Source organism: Semicossyphus pulcher, unplaced genomic scaffold (assembly GCF_022749685.1).
Source record: "Semicossyphus pulcher isolate SPU_LCO1_2020_fin unplaced genomic scaffold, fSemPul1.0.p SCAF_11, whole genome shotgun sequence".
In the NCBI taxonomy this organism is placed as follows: domain Eukaryota; kingdom Metazoa; phylum Chordata; class Actinopteri; order Labriformes; family Labridae; genus Semicossyphus; species Semicossyphus pulcher.
In genome coordinates, this window is record NW_027211615.1 from 22,714,251 (window position 1) to 22,728,303 (window position 14,053).

At 42.0% G+C, this 14,053-nt stretch overlaps 1 protein-coding gene across 1 annotated transcript; it reads right to left on the reverse strand.

Annotated features, from left to right (window-relative positions):
• Nucleotides 1-810: 810 nt before the first annotated feature.
• pnocb (prepronociceptin b) lies at nucleotides 811-9,431 on the reverse strand. Its single transcript, XM_069657735.1, has 2 exons — nucleotides 9,291-9,431; nucleotides 811-1,552 (listed from the first exon to the last, which is right to left on the reverse strand). The coding sequence occupies exons 1-2, from the start codon at nucleotides 9,429-9,431 to the stop codon at nucleotides 899-901; spliced, it is 795 nt and encodes a 264-aa protein (XP_069513836.1). The 3' UTR covers nucleotides 811-898.
• Between the last annotated feature and the right edge of the window lie 4,622 nt (nucleotides 9,432-14,053).

Below are 14,053 nucleotides of genomic sequence, written 5' to 3' on the forward strand. Positions count from 1 at the left end.
ATGAAGTTACCCGAGTCTATTGATAACATGGGTTTAATGCTACAACCCCAACTTCAGCAGTTTGTCAACAAATTTAAAGTGAATCGCAACCTCATGTATGTACATGGAAGCTAACTGCCCTGTAAGCTCTTTTGAGCCGGGCATCGACTGGTGCAAGATACTACATTGATATCAGTAATCTGAATGTATTTTTGTTGTTGGACCTAAGTTAGTCTATCTAAATATCAATATATTTTAGCACTCTTATTTTCCAGTATGACATGGTGGTCAATTTGAGACTTTGTCAACAGTCAGAAGTCATTAGAGAATCTGCAGGGAAGCCTAGTCGCGGTTGTAGCCGTGCCAGCAGTACAATGAGCTAGAATCTAAGTGTATCTTTGTAAATCAATGATCACAAAGAAATAAAAAATCATCTGTTTGGAGTTACAATAAGGCGTGAGGTCTCCTAAAGGTTTAATCTTGGAGTTAAAGCAAAAAATACCGTGTTTTTAGGGAGTCCCCATTAGTAACAGCTCTCATAACAAACTACAGAGTGCAAAAAGCTGCTGAAGACAAACTCAGTCCGATCCACACATGCAGGAAAGTCAAACCTTAAGGTGTCACCACTGATGAAAAGCTCGCAGTGAACCAGTTTCCAATCTCATTTGGCCCCTTTTATTATACCAACACACAAAAATATATTCAATTGCACTTCTCTAATTCTTTTATTTCACAGAATGGCATGAAAATATGCTTAATAGGAAGGACATCACGGTCAAAACATTCCTTGTTACTTAGAGACACAAAGAGCGGTGCAATAAGGTGGCAGTCTGTTGTTATGATGACAATTGTGAATTCAAATTGGGGTGAGCTGTTGAAAACATGATTCGTTGAGGTAACCAGGGGAAGGAAAATTACATTACAGTTTGTTTTGCCTCCAAACCCGAGTTACAGGGATGTTGTTGAACCTGCCGCTGCGGCTGCTCCTCATGCCCAGGTACTGCCTGAGCAGCTGGTTCACCCGTTTCTGATTGTTCCATTTGCGGGCAGATTTCCGGACCCCTATGAACCCACCATAGCGCTTTTGTAGGGGCCTCATGGGTGAGCCAATAAGCTTCCTGTATCCATGGCGGCCCCTCTGAAAGCCGCCAAAGCGTTTAGATAAGGTGATGGCCTCTGAGCCGTCGTCCTCGCCCCCTTCTAGCAGGCTGTCATTCTCCACGTTCCTCTCCTCCCTCTGATTCCTTTCTTCGTCGGCCAGACTGAGATCCAGACCCTGCAGGCCCTCCCCCTCCTCAGAGGATTCCAGCAGTGATGAGTCATACTGGACACTGCGCTGCTCAAAGGGTGTCTCATCCTGATCCCCCTCCTGGAAGCGCTCTGCGGCTGCAGATTGCAGCAGCTCCCTGTCTGAGTTCAGGTCAAGAGAGGTCAGCTCCAGCTCCCCTCCTGTTCTCTTAAACAGAGTGCCTCCCTCAGAAATTGTAGGATGCTGCGATAGCTTCACGGCCTGTTTACACAACTTCCATGTAAATGAAGAGGAGACATGACCCTCACACTCCAGCAAACACACCTGCAGAGGGACAAGAAAGAGCAATGTGTTAAGGTAGTGTAACTTATGAGTCAAAAGAATCATCCAAATTTCATTTCTGTTTACTTTGTGTGTAGCTGAAACAATTTTATAGACATGGCGCATGTGGACGGTTTAAAGTGGCAGCCAGGTTTAACACCTGAGAAGCTATTGAAGACCTTAAACATTGATTTACCTGCTCTTTAATTTGACTGCTAGGCATACTGGTTTTTCATTATGGCAACACAATAAAACACATTAAAAAAATAAAGGCCTATGGAAGCACACGGTATGCATGTCAACAATGACAACTCACGGTAGACAGGGCTTGAGATGCCTCACTTGCTATATCATTTTGGATACCGTAGTATTATAAATCCATGACAGAGGACCAAAATGGTTCACGTGCAAGGTTCAAACATGACATTAAAAATATAGACGTGATCTCTGAAGTTCCACTCTCAATACCTGATTTAACACTATGGCAAAACCAAAAACCAAGCACTGAACAGGCAGCAACTAAAATATCCAGCAGAAACAGAGCAACTTTACGCTTCACTGTTGTCCTCATTTATTCTTGAAATGTATTGTTGTCTCTTTTACGGCTAAATGCTCCACTACGTTCAGTAGTAGTGGCTCAATCTGCTGTTGCTGGGTAGCATACATTGGGTTTATAAGGTCTTTGTTCCTTGAAGTGGTTTACATATGAGAGGTGAAACCAATAACCAAGAGAAAAAGAATAACTTTCTGTTGGTGCATGTCATCTTATCCTTAATCTCCATTTACAGATTCTACATAGAAATGTAGAATCTGTAGGCAGGGACGTGGATTTCCAGGAAGGCAAGTGTTCTGGTTTCCGTTTGAACTACGCTCGTAGTCAGAGTAATATTGACCAATCACGTATCAGCAGGCCGCGGCGTATGCAGGAAAAACAGTCCGTGAAGACAGCAAAAGCACCATCCCGGCTGCCATCAGCGTCATCTGACGACGATTTAGCCTCTTATTAATCTCTATAAACAGACATCTGCATGACAACAGCTAACACTCCGTTCTAGATCTAAAATTTAACTTGAATGAATGAATGAATTCCCTTGACGCTGTGTCACGAAAGCCGCTCAGCGCTCAGATTTCCCGACTTCCTTGAATGCATCAGATCGCTCCGACCTCCGTTGAACAAACAAGCATTTTAAACGTTTTCTTCTCCTCTTGAGGACAGACCTGACAAAGCTTTAATTTTTACTTCTTACAAATCTGCATCGTGATGTTGAAAAATCGGCAAAGGTAAGAACCGTTAATAACAGGTAAAGCACAAGAAAACGGTTTCTCTTTCTGTAACAATGCAGCACGCGGAGAAGGAAGTCTTGACCGGAAGTCGATTATCGCTTGCCTTATCTTTGATTAGTCAAGGCAGTCAAGGCATGCATTAGTCAACAAGTGGGGACAGGTGAGGTTAAAGGCTCTTTTAAAACTAGGAAACAGCACACAGCGTAGGTCTACATGCAAAAAGTAACGTATTAATACCTGATCATGTTTATATATCGAGAAAGCGTCACTACTTTGCTGTGCGATCAGACCTGCCTCCTGACTTTGATGGCTCTTGGGTGCTGGTCCTTTTCCTGCTATGTTCAGCATATATGAAAAGTTATGTGCTAATAAACTCTAGACGTCCATCATTTCACAAATTTGACATCTACTTCTCTAAAGTGATTGACAGCACAAAATTGGAACAAATTACAAATCAGTTTGAAGGACAGCAGGTAAATTACGTCCTTTGCTGACAAAATTATGTTTTTGCAGACTGGCTCTTCAACTTCAGGTAATGATATTTTGAGAGAAAATGATTTATGTGGTGTTTTCAAATTGAACTTTTAATATAAAATAAACTATGTGTCCGTGCTGAATCACTGACTCTGTGCAGTTTTAATGACCTTCCCATCTTCTCTTGTTATCACACCTGACAGTTATGTCCCATACCATCAAGGACACACCGTATGAAGACAATCATATTGCGTTCTTGATATATAACGTCAGTTTGTTTAATCTGTGAGGTGTGTATCGTTTTTCATTTCCCTCACTGTGTCACTTAGTTTTACTTTAAATCATTTTGGCCTTATATTTAAAAGCTAATCTCCCTCAAAATAAGCCTGAATTGACCCTTTTTACCCTTCAATGTAGAAAACTGTGCATCAGTTTTCCTTTTCATATGAGAATAAAGCTACAGCTGACAGGCCAAAGAGACATATGCATCAAATCTTTTCTTCCCCCCCTTTTAAAACTCATAAGCCCTCTGAGTTCAATTTCAGTTTGAGGTAAGAAGCAGATCCCATTTACTCGTCAAATCCCGCTCAAATGAGATAAATTGCATTGTTATCGGAAAACCTGCCCACATCAAAGGAACGAGAGAAGAGGGAGTTCCGCTGTGAATCTATCAACGGAAATTAATTATCCATCGTAAATGAAATGAGCACACCAGGGGATTCTCCACGTCAGATCAATGGAGCAATCTAAAGGAGTTTATGAGTGGGAGCAGATGTGTGTATGTTTGCGCGTGCACGCACACAGTCGTGTATTTGGATAACAGAGGATAAAAAGGTTTTGAGATACCACCACAGCTTCAAAGGGTTTGGGTTATTAGTTTATTAGGTCTGCACTTAAATATAGTGATCGAGTTCAAACGGGACAACATCGTGGTTCAACTCCGGCTGTGGATCTTTCAGTCAATCCTACAACTTTACTCTTAACATGCAATCATATATACAATCAATGTGAAGCGTAATCCAGTCATTTCCCGTAATCTGTGCGTTCAAGAGTGAATGAAAACCAGAAGTCAAAGTACAACTATCATTCCAGGAACAGAAAGTGAATGTCCTTCAAGTGCAGTGCGTAGTCTCGCACCTCTTAAGACATCATCCTGACAAGGGACGCACCATATTGGATTTTTTGCCGTTATCCGATATGCCAATATTTTCCAACCCTTTTTGCCGATTTCAATACCGATATTAGGGATGCACGATATTATCGGCACGTTATCGGTATCGGCCAATATCGGCTTAAAAATGAACTATCGGATATCGACCAACATGCCGATATCCGCCGATATAATTAACCGATAAAATAATGGGCTGCTGCAGACTTGATTAAATGCCCGACCTCGGCGCAATGTCCCTGGTGCGAAGAAGACCTGCGCGGCGCAGCGTGATGACGTCACGTGTGTCTACCTGCAGCATGAGAGAGTTAGAAGCCAAAATGTCGGTGGTGTGGAAGTTTTTCAAAGTGTCCGAAATAGATAGCAAAACTGCTATTTGCAATGACTGCTCAGCTTCGGTGATGCGAGGAGGAGCCAAGGCAAAGTCTGTCAACACTACAAACTTGATTAACCATCTCAAGACCCGTCACCCCGACCGTTGTTACAAATGTGATAAGAGTGTCACCATTATACTGTACGCTAATTCCAATACAGAAGAGAGTTGATGATCTCTGCAATTAGGTGTGCAGGAAAAAAATATCAGTATCGGTAATCGGCTAAATGCGTTGTAAAATATCGGCATATTGGATATCAGCAAAAAATCTAATATCGTGCATCCCTAACCGATATATTATATATAATGATACCTAATTTTAGAGAGCATCAGGTCTCCCCAGTAGTTGAACTGGGGAGACCTGGGGAGACCTGGCCCACTGGCAGATGCAGAAATAACAAAATACAGTGTTTTTTAAAATGTACACATTCACTGGGCAAAACAAGAAACTACTTAAACTGAGGTCATGTACAAAATGCCAAATTTATTTGTATGCAACATTTTCTTTAATTTTTAGGGACTCGTCAGCATGTAGGCATAATTAAAGCGTTTTATCGGAGGAAAATATCGGCAGAAAAATGACATAACGTACCAATAATATCGCGCATCCCTAATCCTGACCAAAAGCTCTGAGTTGTATCAAAACGCGGTGCGAGGTGTCACTGATATATATATCACTGACATAAAACACAGTCAAAAAGAGCTAACTATTTAGGATCATGAATTACTAACATGTGGTCTGATAAAGATTTAGTACTACAAACACAGATTCATTTTTCATAGCTGGTGTTTACGCCGTCCCCCGTCTTCATGCGTCGGCCTACTTTGAAAACCCCAACAGGACGAGTGCAGAAGAGCATGTCACATAAAACAAACCCTTGAAACTGACACCTTCAATAAGTACACGTTGTTGGCTGATTTTAGGATTTCTGTGTTAATGCAGCAACATGTAGATACCCGTGGTGCTGCTCTTAAACTGTCTTTACATTCTTTTCACTCACTGCAATAAAAGAATCGAGGATTTGCATTTGAGATGGTTTGGACTGTTATGGTAAAGGGGAAAAGCTACAGTGGCTCAAAAGCTGTGCTTTAACTCCTCCAGCCCAACTACAAATCCCTCTAAAACCCGGGCTTAAGGTGGTTTAATATTAAGTAGGACCACAGAAACGCTCGGGCTGGTGAGCATTTGTGGGGTCCTAGAAATAACCCGACCAATTCTACTGTATGTGTGAGGTTGTGTTCAGACTGTGCATCGACACTGCTTTTAATTTGGATATCATTTACATCTCTTCTCACCTTCACAGCTCTGTAGCTCTTTTGTTCGCATGGCTGTTTGCACTCTGTGGTTAACTCTATTTCATTATGCTGAAACGTACTGTGTGAAATGACAATACAGTTGGATTAAACTAATTAAAATCCGGTGTAAGATGCTTGATGATGCATGAGGTTTTTTCAAGTCAGTATGGTGTGTGTTTTATACCAGGCAGAGCTGGGTAATGCCCCTACAGGAGGTACAACAATGGTAAAGGGACTGTACTTATATTGCGCTTTTCTAGCGACCACTCAAAGCGGCTTTTACACTACATGTCGCATTCATCCATTCACACACTGATGGCAGAGGCTGCTACGTAAAGTGCCCAAAGGACAACCGACTCTACCACTGAGCCACAGCCGACGAATCCTTATATTCATATATACAAAGGAAAATATACAGAGGCCGCTAAATATTAACTGTAGCACAGATAATTAGCTCACAAGCTGGCATTTACCTGAATGTGACTTCATGTAGTCAGTGGAAGGGATGATGCTATAACATGTCTGATGTGTGTGTCTGTACGAGTGTGCTTATGAATGAGAGTGAAGGTGTGCGCGCTGATAAATAACAAACACCTGCAGCTTGCACACACTCTTTCGCTCCGGAGCGGGAAACAATGGAATTGCTCAGTGGATTCCATCTGTGGCTCAATGGGAAAGCCGCTAACACAATGAGGAGCTGATAAAATGTGTCAGTCACCGATGTAAGCCCCGGCTGATGATACTGAGCAGCAGTCAATTACAGAGTTCTATTACAACTCCCCAAAAGGTCCCAGCTGTCTTTCTCTGCATCATTATCAGCTAAATTAGCCGTCCTACAGCTATTCACGGACGCCCACGGACTATTTTTACCCGCCGTCGTGTCTCGCACTGTTTGGAAATGAGATTGTGTGCTGAACTGAAGTTTGAGTTTGGAGTTTGGAGAGCAATCGCATCCTCTCAGTGCAGAGACTGGAAATCTTCATGTTGGTCACGAAGCTCAGCGCGGATGCTGAAGATACTAACTTCTGCAAATAATCCCCCTCCAGTACGACACGAACACGAAGGAGAAAAGTCTCTAACATTTTCACTCTTTTACTCTTCTTTACCCACAAAGGAACTGCAATAATAAACCTGTTAACATTTTTCAATCACTAAAACAAGCTATGATGAATATATGAGCGGTCAAATGAAGGACATGTGAGTCTCATGCCCCTTTCCCACCTAAATTTAGCGTGTTGGCACGGGTTTTTCAGACCCGGGAAGTAATAAATGCTGATTGTTTTCCCAGTATCCTCCTGTCGGTCTCTTTTCTGATGCGTCACCGTCTGACGTCACAAACGCACCAGAAACAGAGTTAGTAAACAGTGAAGATGTTACGGTGGTAAGGTCTTTATTGTATCTATTACTCATTCAGTCTGTTTTAGAGATAGACCGATATGGTTTTTTCAGGGCCGATACCGATACCGATTATTAGTAGTCAAGGAGGCCGATAACCGATATTTGGAGCCGATATTCATTTGCAGTAAAAGTGAAAATATTAGCGGCAAAATTTTGAATAATACAAACTCCAACACTTAACTTTGTTTAAATGCCTTTAAGCATATGTTTATTACACAAACAAACAAAAAGCGCAGGGAGTTCCCAGGGTCAGCAGCATCTCTTATAAAGTTAACTGAAAATTTAAATAAATAAATAAATAACTTCCTGAAGTTTTATTAAGTAAATAAAACAAAGTTAAATAAAATTTGCAAAGAAATGAACTTTTTCTCCTCTGCGCCATGTGTGTGAGCACTCTGCACTCTTATCAGCCGTCGGATAAAAAAAACAAACAAAAAAACAGATGCCGATATGCGTCAAAATGCCGAATATCGGCGCCAATAATCGGCCCGGTCGATCCCTAGTCTGTTTATCAAATTTGGAACAATGTTACACAGTCACAGAAGTTACAGACGGAGCATAGCATCGCGCCGGAGAGGGGGTGGAGATTAGCGTGTCGACACGGGTTTGGTGTTCCCATCAATGCCGATCGGAGCCGAGGAAATAATTACCCGGGTCTACTGCAGAGTAATTTGAGCCGGGTCTGAATGCCGATTGTAGCCTTTCTCGTTAAGCAAAAAAGCCGGATGTTAGCAGGTGTAAACAAATTTTTTGACCAGTGGGAATTTGCCAAGTGATCTCAATCTATGTAACGTAAATACTAACTTGCAAACTATCCTGCTAATGCTAGCTTACAAAAAACGTCAAGTGAATTTAGCTTTATATGTGCTTGGAATTGTTGTTTTCTATTTCACGTAAATGCCTTCAGATTAAAGATTCTTCTTTACGTTGCTTTGCAGGAGGTCGCTCTCTTTGTGCAGGCACCAGTGACACAGTGCCAAAGAAAATGATATGTTGGGGGAAGTAGAGAGCTTTTCTAACAACAGGTTAACTTTGTGAAACTGTCACTCTTTGGTTTAGCACCAAGTCTACCCGGTTAAGGCCCTGACCAGACAGAGCATGTTTTAGCAGCTGGCTTTTTTGTCATTGTTTTCAATGAGAGGGACGTGTTTTTTGTGCGTTGCAGAGCGCTTGCGTTTTTCCGCTCTGTGCACCTCGTGTTTTTGAGAAAACGCTCCGAGCGCCTCGAGTTGAAAAAACTCACAACAGAAAAGCGCCCGACGTCATTGGCATTTCCAATCGGATGAATGGAGAGGCGGGCCTTCTGTCAGTTTACAAAATAACGGTTAGGGTAATGACAGCTAACGATTCGATGGTTGCCTTAGCGACAGTAGAAAAAAAGGCGCAGCGAGCTGCTCATTTTTAACTGTCCAATCAGACAGAGTGCGTTTTACAGCCTGCAAAACGCACTCTGTCTGATCGGCTGCTAAGTTTAGAAAAAAGTGGATTGGGTTTAAACAAGTACTTGCAACAACCAATGATCACATTGCCTTACCTCCCATATGAACAGGCACACAACTCGATTAAGCTGCACATAATGCATTTCCAGAAGCTGTTATTGTGCTCGACAAAAAGAATATTCTCACACACGCCTCTATCCGGGTGTTGAAGGCTCTGGGCAGCTGCACCCACACTGACACACAATAAGCATTAATGGATGCTCTTATCAACCGTGACTCTGACGGACACACACACGCACACATGCTCACCATGGTGTTGAAGGCTTGCTGCAGCTGCTGCTGCTGCTGCATGAGCAGACCACAGGCCACGCACTCCCCCTGGCAGTCGCTGCGTCCAGTGGTGATGAGGCATGCCAGCAGCACCACCAGGTACCACAGAGGGATCTTCATCGCTCAGCACAGCCAGGCACAGCGGGGACAAACAGGGGGCCCAGCAGGTCGAAGAGATGATTCACAGCAAGGGTCAACAGGCGGAGAATCGAAGTGATGAAGCCTTTGGGATCTTGGTGCAGCCTACACAGAGAAAGCAGACAGATAAATAACGTCACTAGATTTTTCTTCAGGATATAAAGTTCGATCTTATTAGCTTGATTTTGGCCATCAGTCAATTCATTGGTTGCCAGGAGATGGAAGATGTGGGTATGATGTCATTTGTATGAGTTGATCTGCGCTTGTAGGGACGAGGGTCATCACGGGTCAGGCCCTGTATCAATAAAAGCCACTTGGTAAAGGAACACGGCACCGAGCGTATTCATTCAGATAGTAGATGTGAAGAGGGAGAGAATTAGTGTTTGCTGGAATAAAGTTGTGGAGAACAAACGTTTATTTTCCTCCGGCCATCATTATAAAACTATTTTAAAAAAACTGTGTGTGTAAGCTGAAAGAAGGTAAGGGGCGAATAAACTCCACATGATCCTTTTGTCTCCGACGCCCACCACAAATCTGTGAACACAGTGTTTGTTTATTGACCTCCACTCCATGACACCAGTCTATATCGCCGCTCAGATATATCATCCAATAACAGAGATAACAAAGAAAAGCACTCAAAAACATCAGAGATTGCCTCTGCCGCAACAGAAACATGTGCAGGTCTCTGCAGGTTTATAAGCTGAGACGAATGCTGAAATGAACCAACCGACATCTGTCCTTAATGTTCTCCTCACTCTGCCTCAGTTTATGAAACGTATTATTTTCTTATTTTAAAGGGGACATATCAATGAAATCAATTTTCTTTTATTCTAATATGTTTTTGAATTTGTTTCCTTTTAAAAATGTACACATACTTTAATGTAATTCTTTTTCGGAGCCTCTCCTTCCTTCCAAGCCGTTTTCCCATTCAAAGGTCAGACCTTAGCCACGATTGGCTGACGGTATTTGGAGTGACCGCGTAGCCCCTCCCACACGTGGGGGAGCGGCCGCGCTGCACTGCAACTCCAAAAGTTGTTGTAGAAAACATGGCTGCTCTAGGATCGGTTATTCGGCCTGATATGTATGAGCCAGAATCGCCAGGAGGTGCCTGAATGGTAAGTTGAATCAACGACTTGACTACAAGAGAAGGCAGCCTGAATGACGGTAAAGAGTTCTACGTAGAAACCTGCAGCTGTTCTGAGCGGCCCGTTTCAGAGGCTTCCTTTTTAAACATGTGATTCTGGTAAAACACAGAATTATGCAGTTTTCGCTTTTTCACTGTGAACAATAAACACCCAAACATGCGACACCCACGAAAATATGAGAATATCCATTCAAAAGATACGACCCTTTAACGATGACTTTGTAAAGCTTTTTACATTCATCATTTAGTATTGCCTTAATGTGAACGTGTTGTAACGCAACATAAACAATCTCAGTTGCCCTTCACTCTCTCGAGTCAACAACAGGATGACACATTGGTCTGATAAATACATCTGTGACACATGCTCTTAGGCACCAGCAGACTTGAAGCGCATGTTCTGGTCATGTCCGAGTCTCGGGGAATACTGGAGATCTTTTTTTTTAAATTTCATATCCCAGGTGTTGGAACTAACCCCTGGTCCCTTCACCTCAGATTGCTGTCTTTGGCATCCCCGAGGAGGGTGTTAAAATGACTGCTAAACAATGTAGTATTATCTCTTTTGCCTCCTTAATTGCACGTCGACATATTCTCCTCCCTCAAACACTTCCTGGCTGCGGGACTTTATGTCCTTTCTGAAATTAGAAAAGATTAAATTTGCTGCCCGTGGCTCAGCTGAAAAATGTTATTGGTAGTGAGCTGTGGACAGTCCTGGCGCTGTGTGTAGGTTAACTGTGTGAACTGTAACAGCGGTAGTGACCTTAAGGGGTGCTTTTTTCATTTTTCTTTTTCTCTTTTTATTTATTTTCTTATAATCAATCTGTTTTTTATCATTAATTTTGTTCTTTTTTCATGCCTGTTCCTTTGAGTAGGGAGGGAATTGCTGGGAGGGGGGACAGAGGAGACTTACTGTTCAAAAGAGAAAAACATGAATTTGTAATAATGTCATTGATGCAATGTAATGTTTTAAAATTTGGTTTAAAAAAAAAACAGACTCAACAACAAAAGACCAGCACCCGGCGAAACTCAGAAAGCTTTATGTGGTTATGCTGTTCTGGCCAAACTGCATAAAACAAAGTAGCATACAGTTAAACTTTTACAATAAAGTTTCCACTAATGGCTAAATGATGATTATACTTGGATTTGAGTGAAGCGCTGCTTTCCACAGTATATATCGCATAATGTAACTCAACAGTCTAAGGGCCCGATCAGACAGGACGCCCTTTGCAGGCTGTAAAACGTGAGGCGCAACGCACTGCCTTTTTTGTGGAAGTAAACACCCGATCAGACAGAGCGCTATTTAGCAGCTGGGGGCGGCTTTTTTTTTCCTACTGTTGCTAAGGCAACCACCGAATCATTAGCTGTCATTAACCTAACCGTTACATTGTAAACTGACAGAAGGCCCGCCTCTCCTTTCATCCGATTGGACAATGAGAAAAAACAGCCATGACGTCGGGCGCTTTTCTGCTTTGAGTTGAAGTTTTTTCAACTCGAGGCGCTCGGAGCGTTTCCTCAAAAACGTGAGGCGCACAGAGCGGAAAAAAGCGAGGCGCTCTGCAAAGCAAAAGCAGCGCGCAGAAAGCCTCTCATTGAAAACAAGGACAAAAAAGCCCCCAGCTGCTAAAACGCGTCCTGTCTGATCGGGCCCTAAACTGGTAACTTTTATCTATAAACTTTAATCAAAACAGAATTGTGCATAAACTATATGTGCAGCCTTTAGAATATATAACTGACTTTCAGTGTAGGGAAGTGGCTTCTGACGCTGTCAATCCAACGTCAACAGCAGTGCATCTTATGACATTTATTCTAAAATAGTTTATTTTTACATGTTTTAAAATATAGGAACAGTTTTTGATTCCTTTTTATTGAGAGCACGTTACAGTCCTACAGTCATGATTTCTTCTGAGATGATTAATATCTAGTCGGTATGGAAGGTACATAAAAGAGCAAAGAGGACATAGAGTAACAAATAGGGATAGACCGATTATCGGCCGGGTCGATTATCGGCCGGGTCGATTATCACCGCCGATATTCGCTATTTTGACGCATATCGGCATCGGCCTTTTTTAAAAAAATTTTTTAATTTGATTTTATCCGACGGCTGATAAGAGATCAATTTAAAACTGGGTTATTTTGGCTCTGATGCATATGCTTAAAGGCATTTAAACAAAGTTAAGTGTTGGAGTTTGTATTATTCAAAATTTTGCCAATATTTTCACTTTTACTGCAAATGAATATCGGCTTCAAATATCGGTTATCGGCCTCCTTGACTACTAATAATCGGTATTGGTATCGGCCCTGAAAAAAACATATCGGTCTATCTCTAGTGACAAACCTAAAATGATAGAATCTTTTTTAGATTGATAGAGCATTTCTAATAGTATATTGGTATTAAAAAGGGGTGCCAGAATGCTAAAGTCATTGTGTAACGTTGACAGGCTTTGAAACGGTCAAGTAACAAAGTCAAGCTCCAGACAACCTGAGAAAATGAGAACATTGGAATAAATGGAATCTACATTCACAATGATTAAAATCGCTGTATGCAACATAACGTAACAGTAAAGATGAAAACAAGCCTCCGTATATCTGCTCACATGGGGTCCTCACTCATAACGCTTCATAGCAGAGAGTCGCAGCAACACAATCTCCCAGCAAAGACGTCATACTAATGAGAGAGAATGAAAATCTGTAACAATAAACACAGAGCGGGCGTCGTATTGATGGGTGCACTGAAGTAAAGATAAATAAGTAATAACTAGAGCACTGTGACCATTCCCTCTTTACCTCTCTTCGTCAATAGCAGATGAAACAGGTCGAGTGTGACTCCGGCCCTTTTAAAAGTACACAAATGGCTTTATGGGAAATCATTAAAGCCACACGTTTGTTTGCCGAGCCGAGATGTTTTGTGCAGTGATCATTTGCGAGCATGCTGATGAAGCCATTTTAATATGATGTTCTCCCTAAGGTGGCCTTTACTTAGTTAGCTGAACAAATGAGTAAACGAGTGAGTGATGTTGTCGGGCCCGGGTACGCTCCGGCATCACAAAGATGATGCTTTCACACATTAAGTGTATTAATATGAACAGGCATGTGGGTCCACTCTAAGCTCTGACAAAAAGCTTGAATAACACGGATGAAATGTAATGTCCGTGGTAATCTTTAGAAAGACCGCGGCTGTCGCTTTGGTTGCCTCCGCACGCTCACAGGCTCACATTAGACTATTGTGATTTAGGCTTTTAGCTAAACAACATCAGACCACCTGAAGTTCAACACATTATCAGTGTCCTGCACACGACTAACGCGACCTCATTACGTTTCAGAACTTTTCCATTTCACCAAACTGTTTTTCAGTCTCACGTTTCTTCTTCTGTGTTTTCAATATGTGTTTAAGGATGAGGCATGAGATAGTAACACGTCCATATAAGATCAACTTTTTAACTAAGCTGAGTGCAAAACTCCTTTT